Source organism: Mastomys coucha, unplaced genomic scaffold, assembly GCF_008632895.1.
Source record: "Mastomys coucha isolate ucsf_1 unplaced genomic scaffold, UCSF_Mcou_1 pScaffold3, whole genome shotgun sequence".
NCBI lineage: Eukaryota > Metazoa > Chordata > Mammalia > Rodentia > Muridae > Mastomys > Mastomys coucha.
The window spans coordinates 40,390,928-40,410,608 of record NW_022196909.1 but is presented as its reverse complement, the minus strand read 5'-3'; the positions used below and the strand labels follow the sequence as shown (position 1 = coordinate 40,410,608).

General features: G+C 47.3%; 3 protein-coding genes across 6 annotated transcripts in view; all 3 read left to right on the top strand.

Moving 5' to 3' along the window:
* The window catches only part of LOC116074573 (glutathione S-transferase theta-3), an 8,068-nt gene extending 3,131 nt beyond the window's left edge, over positions 1-4,937 (top strand). The window contains exons 2-5 of the mRNA XM_031347232.1: positions 443-530; positions 1,490-1,640; positions 2,537-2,713; positions 3,934-4,937. Coding sequence (XP_031203092.1) covers positions 443-530; positions 1,490-1,640; positions 2,537-2,713; positions 3,934-4,131 — 614 coding nt within the window. The 3' untranslated portion in view covers positions 4,132-4,937. The remainder of the gene's footprint in view (positions 1-442; positions 531-1,489; positions 1,641-2,536; positions 2,714-3,933) is intronic.
* Positions 4,938-6,062: 1,125 nt separating this feature from the next.
* On the top strand, positions 6,063-14,503 carry LOC116075259 (D-dopachrome decarboxylase). Of its 2 annotated transcripts, none has more exons than XM_031348307.1 (3): positions 6,063-6,285; positions 6,594-6,769; positions 14,446-14,503. In XM_031348307.1, the coding sequence occupies exons 1-3, from the start codon at positions 6,178-6,180 to the stop codon at positions 14,486-14,488; spliced, it is 327 nt and encodes a 108-aa protein (XP_031204167.1). In that variant the 5' UTR covers positions 6,063-6,177; the 3' UTR covers positions 14,489-14,503. The 2 variants fall into 2 exon arrangements, with proteins under 2 accessions (XP_031204167.1, XP_031204166.1); XM_031348306.1 differs by lacking the exon at positions 14,446-14,503 and adding an exon at positions 8,630-8,892 and having other exon boundaries at positions 6,064-6,285.
* A 1,100-nt stretch (positions 14,504-15,603) lies between these two features.
* The window catches only part of Cabin1 (calcineurin binding protein 1), a 115,545-nt gene continuing 111,467 nt past the window's right edge, over positions 15,604-19,681 (top strand). For 2 of the 3 annotated variants that reach the window (XM_031348561.1, XM_031348560.1), the window contains exon 1: positions 15,605-15,925. The gene's annotated coding sequence lies outside the window, so the exon portion shown is untranslated. Of the gene's footprint in view, positions 15,926-19,681 lie in introns of all 3 variants that reach the window. The other variant, XM_031348562.1, reaches the window with a different exon arrangement.

The following is a 19,681-nucleotide window of genomic DNA, read 5'->3' as shown; positions in this document are numbered from 1 at the left end:
CCTCGAACTCAGAAATCCACCTGCCTCTGCCTCCCAAGTTCTGGGATTAAAGGCGTGCGCCACCACCGACCAGTTGTTTTTTGTTTCTTTTTAAAGAGAGACACCAAAATCCTCACTACACCCACCCAGTTCTTGCCTGGGTTAGAAAGATTGATCAGGGCCCAGGAATGGGACTGGATGTCTGCATGAGGATGACTATGGGCCATAGCTGCATAGAATCCAGTGTGGAATCTTTCCCAGACCTAAGTAGACACTGACCCAGGCTTTGCAGGAGTGAAGGCAAATGGATTTGTGAGAGGATCCGCCGGCCGGCCGGCCAGCGTAGTGGCTTCCTCTTCCCCGAGGCTTCGCATGGAGAACTGGTGCTCGAATGTAGAGGAGGAGACAGGCAGACCTTAAAGAGCTTCTGAGTCCTCAGCCCTGTGCTCTGGTCTCTCTGCAGGTCAGCAGTACACGGATTCCTTCGCTCAGGTGAACCCTTTGAGGAAGGTGCCGGCTTTGAAGGACGGGGACTTCCTCTTGGCAGAGAGGTAACGTGTACCCTGCTTGAAACCAAGCCGTGTGGGGCAGGCCACCTGTCTGGGCCTGATGCTGCTGCCAACTTGGACTATGGCTTCTGGGGCTGCCCCAGGGTAAAAATCCAAACAGGGACCTAGGGGTTGAGATGGGACTTTTGAACACATGGTATGCCTCATTTCCCCCTTGAATCTTACGGATGAGGAAACTGAGGCTGGGAGATAGGGGAGCCCAGTCTGCTTCTGGGCCCCTTCCCTGATAGCCCAGCCCTTGGGAGGAAAGATAGTGCCGAAGAGAGAGTGACTATACCAGGTCTCTGGAGTGCCACAGATCCTGGAGGGTGGGGCTACTTCCCTAGAAGCCAAAGGATCACCCGTTGAACTTAGTTACCGTCAGCTGAGTACACATTAGCACCAGGTCACCATCTGACCTGGGAGCTTGCACGGATCATAATCTGGGCCCCCTTTTGGAGGCTGGGGCACAGTAACGCGACAGGCGGAGTGTAGAACCGAGACAGGTTGGAGGTCGGGGTTAGTGATTCTAAGTGAGACATGAAAGAGAAGCTGGCTGTGTGTGGAGGTGGCAAGTGAGTGGGGACCGCCCGTACTGATGTACCAGGTTTGTGGGAGGTGTGTTCTAGCTGGAAGAACAGAGGTGAAGGCTGTGACATTAGACCATTCGCAGGTACAGGCTGAAGAGCCGCGGCCAGCACTGCTGGGATGAAGCAGGCGAGCCAGCGCAGCAGTGAGGGGAGGTGGTAGGGAATGGAGAAAGGCTCTGACCTTTCCTGCAAGAAGGAAGGACCCCAGGGGAACCCCAGCAGAGGAGAGCTCCCATTTCCCCTGTGTTTGAAAGGGTCCCAAGGCTGGGTAAGGCACGAATGCAGAAATTCAGGCACAAGACACCCTAGTCCTAGACCAAGGTGGTTTACGAGTAACCAGGGAATGTTGTCCACCCCTCTGCGTTCCTCCAGTGTGGCCATCTTGCTGTATCTGAGTAGGAAGTACAAGGCCCCTGACCACTGGTACCCGCAGGACCTGCAGACTCGAGCTCGTGTGGACGAGTACCTGGCTTGGCAGCACACGGCCCTGCGGAGTTGTTGCACCAGGGCCATGTGGCAGAAGGTGAGCCGTGGGGATGGAGGACAGGGTTAGCTTCCAGGGTGCATCAGAGATGGTGTTCCCTGTTAAAAGGAAAAGTTCTTGGGCCAGTGACAAGCCACAGGGTGTAAAGGCACTTGTCCCCGACTCTAACAACTTGAGTTCAATCCCTGTGATCCGATACAGTAGTAGGAGGGAACCAATTCCTACAGGTTCTCTTCTGACCTCCATAAGCAGGCTGTGGTGATAGAGGGCATGCACATGTGCATACGAGAGAGCACTTGTGCACTCATTCACACAAATAGAAAAAACAACAAACAAATACTTAAAAGTTCTGTTTCTGGGGCTGGTGAGATGGCTCAGTGGGTAAGAACACCAACTGTTCTTCAAAAGGTCATGAGTTCAAATCCCAGCAACCACATGGTGGCTCACAACCACCCATAATGAAATCTGATGCCCTCTTCTGGTGTATCTGAAGACAGCTACAGTGTACTTATATATAATAATAAATAATTCTTTAAAAAAAAAAAGTTCTGTTTCAATGTTTCACCTTGGTGATCATAGAATTCCAGCCCAGCATGTCAGCATTTCATGCTGGTGCCCCTCCTGAGTCCTGGCTTTAAAAGCTCAGCGGTTCCTTCCACAGTGTGTCAACTACCACGACTCTTCCTGAGAATTCCCACTTGTAATCTAGGGGGATGCAGAATGGGGATGGGATGGCAGGAGCTCCACTGGGGAGGGTTTCAGGTTGAGGTCTTGGGCCTAAGGGCAATGGAGAGCCATGCATGATTTTATATGGGGAAAGGAAAAGGAAAGATCTTAAGAACTGAGATGGATGGATGGATGGACGGATGGATAAGAGTGGGACAAGAAGATGAGTATTGGACAGGGCTAAATCTTTCTTCTTGCTGGTCCATCAGATGATGTTCCCTGTGTTCCTGGGACAGCCCGTACCTCCTGAGATGTTGGCATCCACCTTGGCTGAACTGGATGGGTGCCTGCAGATGCTGGAGGACAAGTTCCTGCAGGATCAGGCCTTCCTTACAGGATCCCATATCTCCATGGCTGACCTGGTGGCCATCACAGAGCTGATGCATGTGAGTGTCCTGGAATTGGATGACTCGCTGAATGACAGAGAGTCCTGGGAGGGAGCGGAGGGAGCCGATAGCTTTGTTCTTGGTGCTCTGGGGCCCTGGAGAAGTCACTCCTCCCTTGGTGTCTTCATCATCCTCATCTTTTTTTTTTTTTTTAAAGATTTATTTATTTATTATGTGTAAGTACACTGTAGCTGCCTTCAGATGCACCAGAAGAGGGCATCAGATCTCATTACAGATGGTTGTGAGCCACCATGTGGTTGCTGGGATTTGAACTCAGGAAGAGCATTCAGTGCTCTTAACCACTGAGCCATCTCTCCAGCCCCATCATCCTCATCTTTAAAGTGAATTTTAAACTGTTTTATTAGTATATGCCAATTGCACATAATAATGGGTATTATTATGATACTTTCATACATGTACATAATGTATTTTGGTCATTTCTTGTCCCCTTCTACTGATTTGTCTCTTTCCCACTATCTTCTGTTGTACTGTGTGTGTGTGTTTTCCAAAGAATTTCACCAGGGTTGTTTATGGGATGATGGGTAAGGATTTGTTTTCAGGAGCATGGGTACCTTACCGAGTGGCCACTGAAGGAATTGTCCCCGCCTCCTAACCATCATCCTCAGAGATGGATGAGACCACCAAGTGTCCTTCATCCTTCCATGAAAGGATGCTAACGAACCCAATATTATGTAAATGTCATGCCTTTCCATACCTGGACTCCAGGGTTCCCATGTGGTTCCCTCCCCTTTTATTCAGGCTTGTATATTCCTTTTCTTTTTCTTTTTCCTTTTCCTTTTCTTTTTGAGACGGGGTTTCTCTGTGTAGCCCTGGCTGTCCTGGAACTCACTCTGTAGACCAAGCTGGCTTTGAACTCAGAAATCCACCTGTCTCTGCCTCCCAAGTGCTGGGATTAAAAGCATGTGCCACTACTGCCTGGCATTGTATATTCTTTTTTACGTCTTCTCCAGTATTTCCTAAGCCTTGGGAGGGGGTGACATAAAATGCCTGATTTATGACTGAGCTTCGAACAGCCACTTATTCATATCATCACAAAGTAAATTCTCATAAATCCTTTCTATGGGGATATCTAGAGGTATCTCACGTGCTGGAGGAGGGATAACATAGTGTGTGTGTGGGGGGGTGGATACTGATCGGCCATGCTGCCTGCCTGTAGATTGTGGAACTTATCCCCTCTCCCCGACTCCTTCTCCCCACAGCCTGTCAGTGCTGGCTGCAAAGTGTTCGAGAGCCGACCCAAACTGGCTGCGTGGCGTCAGCGGGTGGAAGCCGAAGTGGGGGAGAGCCTCTTCCAGGAGGCCCATGAAGTTGTCCTGAGAGCCAAGGATATGCCTCCCTTGATGGACCCTACCTTGAAGGAGAAACTGAAGCTTTCGGTGCAGTGCTTGTTGCATTGAGAGAATAGCCTGACCTGGGAGACAGGCGGTCAAGGGAAACTCGGGGGATGTGCGAGCGAAGAGATGAGGCTGTCACTAGGACACAGAGTCTCTGGTCCACAGTTTCCTCTCCGAATCACTGGCGTTCCCTCTGGGTCCCCACCTGGCTGGTGCTGTAACATCAGCTCTTATCTGACTTCAGGAGAGAGTTACAGGAAAATACTTCGGAGAAATTTTCCTGGCCATATCCCTTTTCTTTGAAACTTTACAAACCATTGCTTGAACCTTCCCCCACTCTCCAAGCCATACCTTTCTGGCTCCTTTTCTGCTTTCACAGTGACTTCCAAGCCCTTCATATATGTAAATATATATGTATATATATACATACACACATATATACACACATATACATATATATACGTGTATACACATGTATAGTATATGTGCATGTGTGTATATGTATATGTGTGTATACACACACGCACATATATATTTGATATCTGGCACCACGTGACCCTCTGTGCTCCTCAACCCTAGTGCCTCCTTTCTTCAGTTTTGGCATGCAGGATCTATGATCTCTCAGTTGAATACATGCGAGAGATGGGGATTGATTAGTTGAAAGGCTTTTGTCCTCTGGGTCTTTGCTCCCTGCCATAGATAGGGTGCAGGGCTGGTTCATGATGATCCTTTGCAGGAGTGGAAGTTTCCTGGTATGCCCTGACTGCTGCCTTCGGCCTGTCTCTGGCTCCAAATTGTCAAGCCTCTTATTCTTGTGCCACAGGACGTCTTTTATGTGCCTTACCTAATAAATATATTGTTAACAGAAAGGTGATGGTTGAGTCTCTCAGTCTATTTTTTTTTTTTTTTTTTTTTTTTTTTTTTTTTTTTTTTTTTTTTTTTTTTTTTTTTCGTTTTTCGAGACAGGGTTTCTCTGTGTAGCCCTGACAGTCCTGGAACTCACTCTGTAGACCAGGCTGGCCTCGAACTCAGAAATCTGCCTGCCTCTGCCTCCCAAGTGCTGGATTGAAGGTGTGCGCCACCACTGCCTGGCTCTCAGTCCATTTTCTTCTGGCTCCTTTAGTCTGCACATTTTCCTATGTGTAAGATTGCCTTGTTGAGTTTTTGTCGTGCGTGTGTGTGTGTGCGTGCGTGTGTGTGTGCGTGAGTGCGTGTGTGTGTGTGTGTGTGTGTGTGTGTGTGTGTGTGTGTGTGACAGTTTCTCTGTGTAGCTCTGGCTGTTCTGGAACTCAGTCTGTAGACCAGGCTGGCCTAGAACTCAAGAGATCTTCCTACCTGGGCCTCCAGAGTTCTGGTTTTAAAGGCTTGGGTTACAACCACCTGGCCAGATTGCCTTGTTTTAAGGCGCTCTACCACTCTCTGGTGGACAATGATTTATCCCTGACAGAAGAGGTTACAAAATCAGGTACCCAAGGGACCAGGCGGAGGCGTAGTTGCCCAGGGTCTTGCCCGGGTACACCTCACGTGCGACTTGGTCTCAAGATTGTTCACAAGAAGTGCAGTTCCCGTGCTGAATTTGAAATGATCACAATCATTTAAGAAACTTGAAGCTAGGGGCTGGCGAGATGGCTCAGCGGGTAAGAGCACTGACTGCTCTTCCAAAGTTCAAATCCCAGCAACCACATGGTGACCACACAACCACCGGTAATGAGATCTGACAACCTCTTCTGGTGTGTCTGAAGTCAGCTACAGTGTATTTATGTATAATAATAAATAAATCTTTTTTAAAAAAAGAAACTTTAAGCCTTTAAGTCTCCTACAGAAATGTATGCCTTGAGGGTGACTAGCTGGGACGGCCAGAGGGAAACAGGGCCGCCTTCCGACTAGGAGGACCAAAGGCTGTAAAGCCGGAGCCGGCACGCGTGACAGCGGAAGAGGCGTATCTCCGATAGCCAATGTAGAAGGGCCGAGTCTTTCTGGCCAATGAGAAACTCCCTGCCCGCCCTGCCTCCTCCAGGCCCCGCCCCCTCTCCGCACTTCTTTTCTGGCGCCCCTCTGAGCTCTCTCCTCGCAGTTACCGTTTGGCGGTCCTTCTCTTCTCCAGGCAACATGCCTTTTGTTGAGTTGGAAACAAACTTGCCGGCTAGCCGCATACCCGCGGGGCTGGAGAGCCGGCTGTGTGCGGCCACAGCCACCATCCTGGACAAACCCGAAGACGTGAGTGAGGGTTGGCGAGAACTTGTGGGCTAGGGTCGGACCTCCCAAAGACCCCACCTCTTATCCCCAGGGACCCCACCCGCCTGCTAACCTCTGACCTCCCGTGTCCCATCCTCCCTTCCCAGGTCCCTTCCTGGTTACCTTTCCCAGGCGTGACCCTGACATGACTGACTTCCATGGTTCCTGGGCAGTGTGCCCCAGACCCCGATCCTTCGGACCCCCACGTTAAGACTTTTGGCGCGCCCGCTTCTGGACACCAGCCCTGCCCTTCCCTGAGCTTCAGGATTTAACTTTTGTGTTCCTTGCAGCGCGTGAGCGTTACGATACGACCTGGCATGACCTTGTTGATGAACAAATCCACAGAGCCCTGTGCCCACCTTCTGGTCTCTTCCATTGGTGTTGTGGGCACCGCGGAGCAGAACCGTACCCACAGCGCCAGCTTCTTTAAGTTCCTCACCGAGGAGCTGTCCCTGGACCAGGATCGGTATGTAGTAGGGCTGGTGAGGGGAACGTATTTGTGCGTCTGGAGCAGTGATTGATCCTGACTCCGGGTCCTCTGTATGAGGTTGGGGAGGAGGGGAATTCACTATTTGCTGGTTCCAGAAAGCACTCCGTGTCCTAGTCCAAGGAGGTGTAGTCTATCTGTTCCTTAGGCCCTGGAATAGTGAGTCTGTGATCGGAATGATGGCAAGATTTCTATTCCTTCGACGCTCTGCAAGCCATCCCTGGGAGCCCCGAGAAAGGATGGCTTAGGAAACCCCAGTGTTTCCTTGTATGTACTGGGACATAGATAGGTAGGTAGATAGATAGATAGATAGATAGATAGATAGATAGATAGATAGATAGATAGTGATGGTCTCTTCACAGTCACTGAACCAGGATGTCTGGTTTTTAAGGGAGAATTCTTCCAGGCTGGTCAAAGGGAATCTGGTTATGCCCTGAGGCCGATGACCTTTGGATTAGATAAGGCTCCAGGGGAGTCACAGGGTAATAATAAAAAAGACCATTGGCCCAGAGTTGAGGACCTTGGTTGGAGGACTACCTCAGCTAAGAGATCCGGGATAAAACCTGGAAAGAAACTATCTCCAGTTGGTAGCCTTCTCTTCCATGAAGACAGTGGGTCAGGCTAAATGACTTCCCAACCCCACAAGAAGGTGACCCCCCTCCCCGCCCCCTTTCCCCAAATCCTTACACTCTGAGGCAGAGTTAGAGTCTCATATTTCCCGAGGCTGGAGCACGTCTGTGAAGAACTATGGAGATAAGTTTGAAAGAGCCTTCCAGAATGGAGCCCTACTAGGCTCAGAGAAGTTGGTAATGGCTGCTTTTGTTGGATGCTCAAACTCTGTCCTTAAGTCGAGGAGACAATACTTGGTTTTTTTTTTTAATTTTTTTTTTTTTAAGATTTATTTATTATTATACATAAGTATACTGTGGCTGACTTCAGACATATCAGAAGAGGGTGACAGATCTCATTATGGGTGGTTGTGAGCCACCATGTGGTTGCTGGGATTTGAACTCAGGACCTTTGGAAAAGCAGTTAGTGCTTTTACCCGCTGAGCCATCTTGGTCGTCAGCCCCTAAAGAAATCTTTTTTTTTTGGTTTTTCGAGACAGGGTTTCTCTGTATAGTCCTGGCTGTCCTGGAACCCACTCTATAGACCAGGCTGGCCTGGAACTCAGAAATCCGCATGTCTCTGCCTCCCAAGTGCTGGAAGTAAAGGCGTGCGCCACCACTGCCCTACTTTTTTTTTTTTTTTAAAGATTTATTTATTATTTTATGTAAGTACACTGTAGCTGTCTTCAGACGTACCAGAAGAGGGCGTCAGATCTCATTACGGGTGGTTATGAAACCTGAGGGTGTCGACCCTGTGAGCAACAGCCCTGGTGCCAGACTATCACCAGGTACTTCCTCTGAGCTCTGTGACTGAGGATGCACTTACTCCACGAATCTGAATCAGATTTGAACAAATCTTACTCCAGAGATCTGAATCAGATTTGAACCTGTGCTTCGCTCAGAGCCAGGCTTTGGTTCAAAACTAAGTGACTGGTACCCTGGGCATTTCCGTAGGAGCCTGCAGTTACTTGTTAGCCCATAAGCAGCCTAACGTGCACCCGAGCCACAGAGCACGCTTACTGAAGCCACTGTGCTGGGCCCGGTTCAGCCATCGCCTTTCTCCCGACTTGTCTCGGTGCCAAGGATCATTAGCTGGGGTTGGGCAGATGGGCAAAATATCCTGTGGGCTGATCTGGGCTGGCCTGAGCGTTTATCCTGGCATGACTGGCAGGGACCTTGACAAATGAGGACTGTGCCCAGGAGCTGATGTCTCTCTTTCTGCCTCCTAAAGGATTATTATCCGCTTCTTCCCCTTGGAGGCCTGGCAGATCGGAAAGAAAGGAACTGTCATGACGTTTCTGTGATGGAAACAAAGAACCCAGGGGCCTTTGCTCCTGCCTGTCCAGAGCCCTTCCGGAGAGGCGTCCCAGCAGAATTGTGGCCTGGTAGATACAACGACCAATCCCTCTTTTGCGTAAATGTCTGCCACTTCGATGCCCCCAGCCTCTTGAATAGGTAAAGGAGAGCCAATAAACGAAGAGAGCATCATTCAAACATGACTTCTTTGCTTCTGTAATCCCCTGTCTGGCATCCCTGAAGCCCTAGAGATGGGATTTGATCATGAGGGCAGAGGGGCGGATGTCTCCTGTTCGTGGGGCTGCGGTTTGATGCTTGTTGAAATGTGAGGCCTGGCAGTGGTGGCGCACGTCTTTAATCCCAGCACTTGGGAGGCAGAGGCAGGTGGATTTCTGAGTTCAAGGCCAGCCTGGTCTACAGAGTGAGCTCCAGGACAGCCAGGGCTACACAGAGAAACCCTGTCTCGAAAAACCCAAACAAACAAACAAATAAATAAATAAGTAAATAAGTCTGGGGCAGAGGGTTCATCCTGGAAGGCCTGCTTTCTACACCCATGTGCAGACCACTGGGGACATGAGAGCACCTGGTCTAGCCTGGTGTAAAGAGTTGGCCTGGGTTATGAGCGTTGACTGCTGAGCTCGGCCTGGAGAGTGAGGACCATCCCCGAGGCTTCACTGTGCACTGCACTGTGACTCTTGTTGCCGCACTGGACCCGCGCACACGCCGGAAACCATGCCAACCATGGGGAATGTAATACCCGCTAGAGCACCAGGTATGGAAATGTAATTCCTTCCAGCAGAAACTGAAGTGCTGATATTCTTACTCCCCATCGACATGGCTGTGTATTTCACACTCTGCGGGTGAGGTGAGGAGCCCAAAGGAAGTCTCCTCTTCCTTTCCCGGATGTTCTACGCAGAGTTTGCAGCATGAAAACGCACAGACGCTGGTTAGTACTGGTTCCCCGCACAGTTAGACGGTGGTTCATCTTCATCTTTAGGATGTCTATGAAATGTCAACTTAAGTTTTTCTTTTTCTTTTTTTTTTGGTTTTTCGAGACAGGGTTTCTCTGTGTAGCCCTGGCTGTCCTGGAACTCACTCTGTAGTCCAGGCTGGCCTCGAACTCAGAAATCTGCCTGCCTCTGCCTCTCAAGTGCTGGGATTAAAGGTGTGTGCCACCACTGCCCGGCTTTTCTTTTTCTTTTGTTCTGTATAGCCTACAAGCTAAGAAGGTTAGTTTCCAGTGGCATTGGCCTAGGCCTCCTGTTTGTGAGCGATCCTGCTGGGGTCTCACATTCAAAGCTCTACCTTGGAGACCCTTCGATCCCCTCTTGCGTTTGCACACATTTCCAAGTAAAATACACCTTTTGAGGGCAATACAGAAGGCAAGGGCAGCTGGCTGAGCCATGTTGAACATGGTGCTTGGGTATGGAGTGCCCAGAGATGCGAGAGATGATGGGAGGCAAAGTCAGCCTCCAGGTTTGTGACTGATGGTGACAGTATCCTTTGCTGAGACCGCACAGCGCCTCTGGCAGAGAGACCAATGCACACAGCACATTCTAACAACCGTGTGGGTGAGATGCTAGGCAGGCTGCACTGACCAGATGTGAGGCATTAGCCTCTTTAAGAAGGATGATTCTAGAAGCTGAAAGAGGATAGATAGTAGTAGTATGTTACCTGAGGGGGTGATCTCACCCCAGGAAGAGTTGAAGGGGTTGATGGCTCTCCTGCTAGCTCTGTCCTAGGGGACTCAAATTTACTCTAGTTCTTCAAGACATACCCACAGGGTCCTTTGGAAGCCTTTCCTCAGCTTGTGCCTCCTGAAACTCATGAGGTTTGATTTCCTCATGATGGATGGTTGTGAGCCACCATATGGTTGCTGGGATTTGAACTCAGGACCTTCGGAAGAGCAGTCAGTGCTCTTAACCGCGGAGCCATCCCAATCTCCAGTCCCAAGGTTTGGTTTCTTTTGTGATATCCTGAGATCCGTGCATTGCTGTCTGACCCCAGGCAGGTCATCTGACCTTTCAACCTCACTGCTCCTCTGGACCATATGGAAAGTGAAAATACCTGTCCAAATGGCTGGAGAATAGCCAGAGTGTGTTCTCTTCCCAATGCATTCCCCCAGCGTTGATATGCTACTATAGCTAAGCCAAAGGAACAAGGAAGGCCTCTGATCACTAATGTCCTAAGACCTACCATCCTAAGAAAGCCCTTTGGATGTCTTCAGAGTTGCTCTAAGAGGCCTGCATGGTACTGGGTGAGCTGGCTGCTCTTCCCAGAGACCTCCCTGCCCCCCACCTTGCAGAGTCATAGACTGGTAGATGCCAGGTTCAGGTTCAGGTGCAGAAATCCTAGTGATCTCACAATGGTCATTCCTCATCCCTATGTCAAACAAAGACAACTCATGATTTGAACATGAGTTTTTACCACATTATCCTACCTACCTTGACATTCTAAGTCACCATGGGCATTGAATTTGGCTTCTGAAAATCGGACTTGGCTGATCATGGGAATGGTCATCAGTTTCATGGCTTTGACTCGACTTGGAGGTGAAATTTCAACTCAGCCTGGACTATGCTCCTTGTCATTTGTAGGCTGGTAGAGTCAGTCTTGTGTGGAACTTTATGAACATCCTGTTATCTTGAGGTTTCTGTACTCTGGTTTGGATGGCCTGTGGCATTGAGTCTTCAGAGAGTGCTATGATGGGCAGGGAATAGGGTTGGCTGGGCATTGGGGACCTTCTGTGGTCCCTCTAAGAACATGAACTTCTCCCTTTCCATCTGTGGAGAATTCTCAGTTATGTACATGTCTTGCAAAATCACAACTCAACATGTCTATTGTGGAAATGCAGTGCCTGCTATTGGAAACTGCTATTTTTGGCCTATTCCTATCCCCTATCTTGCCTTTGTATTTCAGTGTTTAGAGGTCCAGTGGTAAGGACTTATAGGGATATCTCCAGAACTGGAGAGATGGCTCAGCAGTTAAGAGCTCTGACTGCTCTTCTGAAGGTCCAGTGTTCAAATTCCAGCAACCACATGGTGGCTCACAACCATCCATAATGAGATCTGACACCCTCTTCTGGAGTGTCTGAAGACAGCTACAGTGTACTTATCAATAATAATAAATAAATCTAAAAAAAAAAAAGATATCTCCATCTATGTTGCTTTTCCAGGTGTTTCATTCAGGTGATAGCCATGACCTTTGGATTCTGCTCAGTATATTGTTTTCCTGAACAGACATTTAATGATTTGTATTCTTATGGTATACCAATGAAATATCCAATTGAGAATCTTGTTCTATCTTTTTTGTTTCTTTGTTTGTTTGTTTGTTTTTTGAGACAGGGTTTCTCTGTGTAGCCCTGGCTATCCTGGAACTCTCTCTGTACACCAGGCTCGAACTCAGAAATCCGCCTACCTCTACCTCCCAAGTGCGGGGATTAAAGGCGTGCACCACCAAGAGTACACATAGTGGCTAAAGTCAGTTACCAACAGACTTTCCCCTTTTCTGCTGCGCTTTTGTCAGCTCTGCTAAAGCCTTTTACAAAAAGTAGAGGCAGAGTCTACTGGCTTATTCGTCTCTCCTCCTGGCTTACTGTTCCTGTTGTTTCTGCACTCAGTACTCTGCCAACCTGTCCCAATTGCTCAAGTAGCTCAAGGGATGTTTGTAGGTTGAATATTAACATCTAGAGACCCTGGCATCACATGAATTTTCCTGTGGAGGCGTTAACAGATGTCTATTCATCCTGCACTAATAACAGACCAAAGAAAGTCACTTATGTGAGTGTGAATGAGTGGGAGGGTTCCATACAGGAGTGCCTAAAATGCAGCTGCAGCACCAAATGCCCACCTCAGTGTGGGTGACCACTTGAAAAGCTGCATGCCCAGAGCTCCCAGAACAAGTTGCAGGCAGTTTGGCTGACAGGAACTCTCTGCTCCCTAGCAGAATCCATTGGGATCACCTCCCACCTTTACCTGCAGCCACTATGTCAGAACTCATATATATATATATGTATATGGGGAACATTCCTCCATCTTTCTCTCTCTCCCCTTCCTCTCTTTCCACGCTACTGCCCCCTCTCCCTTTCCAGTAAACCTCTTATACGTGGAACTGTTTGGGCCTAGTGTGTGGTATGTTCTAACATGACCCGCCGTTCTAACACATCAGCCTTAATTATATGTTATCCTTTATAAGAGTTACTGTGGTCATGATGTCCCTTCACAGCAATAAAAACCCTAACCAAGACACTGACTTTTCTTTTCTTTTTTTCCAATAATAGTTTTTTTTTTTTTTAAATTCACTTCACAGTCCCCCTTCCTCTTTTCCTCCCAGTTCCTCCCCAAACCACTCCTCCCATTGCTCACTCCCTTCTCCCCCACCCCCACTTGGGTTGCCACCCTACCCTGGGACATCTAAGTCCCAGCAGAAGACACTAGCTTTCTTCTCATGGTTTCCTCTGCCTGCTTTCACACACAACCCAGGATCATCTGAGTAGCGGTTGCACTACCCGCAACGGGCTGGGTCCCCCCACATTAATTATTAATCAGGAAGACACCCTACACCTTGTCTCTGCTGAGGTTCCTCTTCCCAGAGAACTCTAGCTTGTGTCAAGCTAACAAAACAGCATGCCGCTAAACAGGGCAGAAAGAGAGCTGCGCATCTTCTAAGTTTCAGAGGCTTGACTGAGCCTCATTTAGTTTCTGAGACTTATGAGCCATCCTCTTCTCTCTTCCAGGGGGTGTTTCAGTTCTCAGGACAGATACACAACACCTGAGGATGGCGCTGTAGTGGAACTTTCAGCCTGACCAAAAGGCAAACGGTCTTACAGTCTTACCATATTGAATCTGTCAACCCCACCACACACACTGATATTACTGTGTAGAAGGGCCTCTCACTTCTCCAATGTTCTCCCCACCCCAAGGTGGCTTTGAGCTTTGCACTCAGCTAATTCTGTTCTGTTTGAGGCTCTGGTATGATCAATATTTCTTTCACCTTTAAACCCTTGCCCTGTACATCCCTGCATGGGGTCTTTATCAAATTTTCCACTTAAACCTCATTTTCAAGAACTGAGTGATGGAAACTGGATCCAATAAGCATGGTATTCGTGCTTTGTGTTTCTGAAAATGGGTCTTTCTGTGTGGCCCCAACTGGCCTGAATCTGCTGTGTAAAACAGGCTAGCCCTGAACTTGAAGTGATCCTCCTGCCCCAGCTTCCCTAGTGTGCACAGGCACAGGTCTCACCACCAAGACTCACTGTTTACACAATTTTAATATTTTTTTCTTCCTGTTCCTCCTCCCCCCTCTTGCAGTCTATACTTTTCTGAAGTCAAAGTTGGTAATATATTTTGTAACCTCCTGACATATTAATAAGGCTGTTTTCTTTGTACCAGACTGGTTGAATTCTTACTGTTATTGTTTTTTTTTTTTAAACACCCCTCCCACACACACACATTTGGTTGTTGTTGTTGTTTAGTTGTTTTTTGTTTTTCAAGACAGGGTTTCTGTGTAGCCTTGGATGTCTTGCAACTCAATCTGTAGACCAGGCTGGTCTTGAACTCACAGAGATAACCTGATCACCTGCCTCTGCCTCCCAAGTGCTAGGATTAAAGGTGTGTGCTACCATGCCCCGCTTTAAACAAGTTTTCAAACTCTTATAATATGGCAAAAAAAGCAAAAAACAAACAAACAAACAAACAACAACAACAAAAAACCCGTGTAACATTCATTGCTAAAATTTTTATGTGTTTTTTTCAGAGTTCCTGAGTTCAATTCCCAACAACCACATGGTGGCTCATAAACATCTGTAATAGGATCTGATGCCCTCTTCTGGTATGTTCAAAGACAGCTACCGTGTACTTACTTACATATAATAAATAAATAAATAAATAAATAAATCTTTTAAAAAACTTTATGTGTATGAGTGTTTTGCCTGCATGTATGGCTGTGAACCACATTGTGCAGTTCCAGAAGCAGCCAGAAGAGATCTTCAGGAACTGAAATTACAGCCAGTTGTGAGCTGAGATTCAAAGCAGGGTCCTCTGGAAGAGAAGCCAGTACTCTTACCTGCTGAGCCAACTCTTCAGCGTCGTATTGTTATTTAAATCATCCTTGGAGGTACTAAGCCAAGGTGAATTCCAGCAGCATAAGGGTTTCATTAACTCCCAAGATACTAACCTCTCCTTATCAGGAGGCTTTTCTGCTCAAAACTCGGTAAACGTAACGTATTTGACACCTTTCTTAAGTGGGTCTGCCCCACTTTTGTATTTAAACCATTTGCGTTTCTAAGTAGTTCATACAAGTAATCCCTGCCCTTGGGAGTCTGAGGATAGCCTATAAATACGGAGTTCCAGACCAGGAAGAAGAGGTGAGGCCTGGGCACTCTAACGAGAAAGTTCCAGCTCCCTATCTAGTCCTGCTTGCATGTGGCTTAGATTCATTATCTTCAGAACACCTGCTCCGGGTCTTTGGCAACAACGCTCTTGTTTTAGCGAATGCGGGGGATCCAGTTTGTAAACTCGCGTTCAGAAAGCGCGCGTGCAAGTGGTAGCAGGTGATGGCCTGTAACCTTAGCAAGCCGGAGACCGAAGCGGGAGGATAGCCACGAGTTCGAGGCTAGTTCGGGTTGCACGAGTGAGCCACTACTTAAAACAAACCAAAGCAAAATAAAACACAACGGCAGCAACAACAACAACAAAAACCAAAGCAAAATAAAACAAAACGTTTAGTCCTGCAGGCAGCGGAGCGCAGCAGCAGCCAGCAGCATCCTCACGGGCGCGAAGTCAGGGCCACAGCGCACGGGGAACCCGTGGGTCCGCCCAGACAGCAGGGGGCGCAGGCGTCCGCTCCGATTGGAGCACTCCAGCCAATGAGGGTGTTCCTTGTTGGTCCGTCGCGCGCAGGAGTCTGGGTGCTCCGGACGTTGCCCTGGAGACGCCGGGCGAGTTCCGGGGAGCGAGGACTGCGTGTGTCTCCTAGGTGCGCGCACGGCTCCCGAGGGCGCTAGGAGGTGGAACCGCGCGAGAAGGCCAGCTCTCCCCTTCCTCACGGGCGCGGTGGGCCGAAGCCGGGCTCGAGACCCGAAGGCGCGGGCTCGGGCCTTCTGCCCACGCCGGCTCTTCCGCGCGCCCCGCAGCCTCGCCCGGAGGCGCCCAGAGTGGGTCCCAGTGACCGCGGCTCGAAGCCATCCCTTCCTTTCTGTGCGTCCTTTCATTCACCTTCACAGAAGCCCAGTGAGGTGAGTGGGATGTTAGTGCCACGTACAGGGGTGGAAACTGACGAACACCCTGCATGCAGGAGGCAGGTGGAACGACTTCTCCTGGCTCTGTCAGGTTTCTGCACTTGTGTTTTGGGGGGCCGCTTACCTCTTCAAGACGTGAGTTCTTATGGGTCATCAGTGTGGCGTGTTGAACCTAATCTGGGTAAAGTTCCTTCAATGTGATTGATTACTTTGCTTGGAAATAGAATTTAGCATGATCTCCTTCAGGGGTTGGCAAGCTCTTGTAGATATATTTATATTTTATAATATGTTGTAAATCTAATTTTGAAGAAACAATACTTTTCATAGTGTTTTAGATTTATCATCTAAAACTGTTGCTCAGTTATGTTTCATGAATAAAGCCAAAGGCAGTGTATGAGACAGCGTGTCGCGATAATTTTATTTATAGATATTGAAATTTGAATGGAAATAACTTTTTATGTAATTGCCATAAATTGAGAGTTTGTTTGGTTGGTTGTTTTCTTCATTCGAAATGTAAAACAAAAAAACCTTTTTCTCCGGGGCTGTGCAATAAGCAGCGGATGGTGAACCTACAAGCCATGTCTAGTCCAGAGCTTCATATCATAGAGGAAATGGACGTTGAGGGGGGCATGTATGCTAAGTCAGTCTCTCACACACAGTTCTATCATAAACTGGAGACTGCCAGAAGCAGAACTGTCTTAGTTAAGGTTTTAGTGCTGTGAGCAGACACCATGACTAAGGCAACTCTTATAAGGACATCATTTAATTGGGGCTGGCTTACAGGTTCAGAGGTTCAGTCAATTATCATCAAGGCAGGAGCATGGCAGCATCCAGGCAGGCATGGTGCAGGAGGAGCTGAGAGTTCTACATCTTTATCTGAAGGCTGAAGAGAGCAGCTAGGGCTAGGGTATTAAAGTCCACTCCCACAGTGACACACTTACCCCTTCCTGCAAGGTCACACATCTGAATAGTGCCACTCTCTGGGCCAAGCATATGCAAACCATCACAAGGGTGTAGTGGCATGTGCCTTTAATCCCAAGCACTCTGGAGGCAGAGACAGGTGGATCTCTAAGTTCAGGGCCAGCCTAGTCTACAGAGCAAGTTTCAGGACAGTCAGAGCTACATAGTGAGACCCTACCTTGAAAACTCTTTTACTGCCCCCCCTCCCCCCCCCAATTTGCCAGGCTCCTAGACACTAGTAGGCCTCTCAGTTGCCTATCACTAACTGGATGGCAATGTTGAGGGGCATAAAGTGCTTTTCTTTATTATGATCTTGAGCAATGGAAACTATTCTTCAAAGAGTTTGGAAATAGACCTGGTATGTCAGTGCATGCTTTTGATCTCAGAACTCAAGAGGCAGAGGCATGTGTTTCTCTTAAGTTCAAGACCCAGTCCGGGCCCAGTCAGTTGGCGCTACATAGATTCTGTGTTTAAAAGAAAAATTAAAGGGTAGGACGGGGGTTGGAAACTTGAGATTTTAAAATGTGCTATTAGAAAACTGCAGCAGCTAGGCTGGGAATTGATAAGTGATTATAGATTAAGCACCCCAACCTGAAAATCTTAATTTTCCCCAAATCCAAAACTCTTGAGTGCAGTGATAACTGTGGAGATTCTGCACCATGAAACTTTGTTCCATGTACAAATTATTATTATTATTATTATTTTAATTTATTTTATATGAACACACTGTAGCTGTCTTCAGACACACCAGAAGAGGGCATCAGATCTCATTACAGATGGTTGTGAGTCACCATGTGGTTGCTGGGAATTGAACTCAGGACCTCTGGAAGAGCAGTCAGTACTCTTAACCGCTGAGCCATCTCTCCAGCCCCCCATGTACAAATTATTAAGCATTTTATGTAAAATTATCTTTAGGCTGTGTGCCTTAAGTACATGATGAAATAAATTTGGTGAGACCAGGACTCCCTTGTACTTGAACTATCCTCCAGGTTCCTCTTTCTCCTGAATGCTGGGATGATAGGCCTCCAACTCCAGCTTAAAAAACAAAAGTGTTTGATTAACTGATAGATTAGTTTGTGTATGAGATGCGTGTGGGGCCTGAGTGTTGCAGCACCATTAGAGGTCAGAGGACAGCTTTGTCCACGTGGGTTCCAGGGATCCAACTCAAGTTCCTTTATCATCTTAGCCATCTTGAAGCTGGAGAAAGTGTTTGCTGCCACGTCTAAGTCACCATAAGCACCACCTCATAAAGGTCATGCTGTCGCCACCATTGCCCTACTGAGGCCCAGGAACCTTTTGGGGAACACACTGAAACTGACCCTAAACCACAGCACATGCACACTTGAACGTAATTATGGATCTAATTTCTCTGTTGCTGCATGCACTGGTGCCTCTTGTTTCAACCACTAAGGCTTTACGTAGCTTGTCTTAATGTTTTGTGTTTATAATTTTGGATAAAGCTTATCCCCTTCTTAGAAGGTTTTTCTGCCCACTTTGTACTTAGATAGTCTTACATATTTATTTTTCCAAATGGTCCTTGGTGTCATCTTGTCTGTTATCTTGGTGTTTTGGGGGGGACTGCATGAGGTTTATGTGGTAACTTTGGGAGAACTGACATCTTGTGTCCTACCAGAGGAGAAGAGATGTGTTACATTCGAGTTCACTCTGAGTTGTGTTCTGCAATTTTCCCTGTGTGCGTTGCAGATCTCTTACTGTGGGCTTAATCTTGTTGGTTCTGCGAATGGGATTTTTTTCATAATCATATTTTCTATTTATGGTTTGTATGAATCAATTTTTATATTAATCTTTAAATTCTTTTAATTTTAAAATTATGTATGTGTGTGTGTGTGCGCGCGCACACATATGATGTAGTTGGCTAGGGAGGCCTCGAGTGCATCAGCTGCTCAGACTGGAGCTACTTGATGTTGGTGCTGGGAACCAAACTGTGTCCTCTGCTGGAACAATCGATGCTCTTTGTTGCTGAGCCATGCTCCAGCTCTGTACTCATCGGCTAATGGTATGCTGTGTATGTACTAATGGTATGCTATGTATGTACTAATGATATACTGTGCTCTGTCACTGAGTTCTTTTATTAGTGTAGGTGTTCGTGAAGTTTTTTTTTAAAAGGTATTCTATTGTATTATTGGCGATTAGTAATACTTTTATTGTTTTGTTTGTTTTTGTCTGTTCTGTTTGTTTGTTTTTTGGTTTTTCAAGACCGGGTTTTTGTGTTGCCTGTCTTGGAACTCACTCTGTAGACCAGGCTGTCTGGCCTTGAACTCACAGAGATCCACTTGCCTCAGCCTCTAGAATGCCGGGATTCAAGGTGTATGTAGACTAATTAGTAGCACTTTTACTTCCTAGTCAACTCTATTTTTTTGAGATAAGATCTTGTCATGTAGCCCAGGCTAGCTGTGAGCCCACAGTCTACTGCTTCAGCCTTCCAATACTGAGGTTATAGTGGTGAGATTAAATGTACCCTTTATACCCATTCTTAAACCCCAGTTTGTTTTTCCTGTTCTCACTGCATTCATTGGCTGATCATCCTACTGCAGTAGTGGATAATAGCAGCTATAGTGGCTCCTGACTTTATTCCTGATAGCACTAGAAGTGTGTGTAGTGTTTTCCCATTAAATACTGTTTGAGCTTTAGGACCAAGGTATTTATTTTATCATGATAAGAAGTTATTCTTCTTTTCCCATTTTTTCAATTTTTTTTTAGTAGTTGTTCATAGCTATTGAATTTGGTCATTTTTTTTTTTTTAAATCTAAAGAAGTAAATTTAATTTAAAAT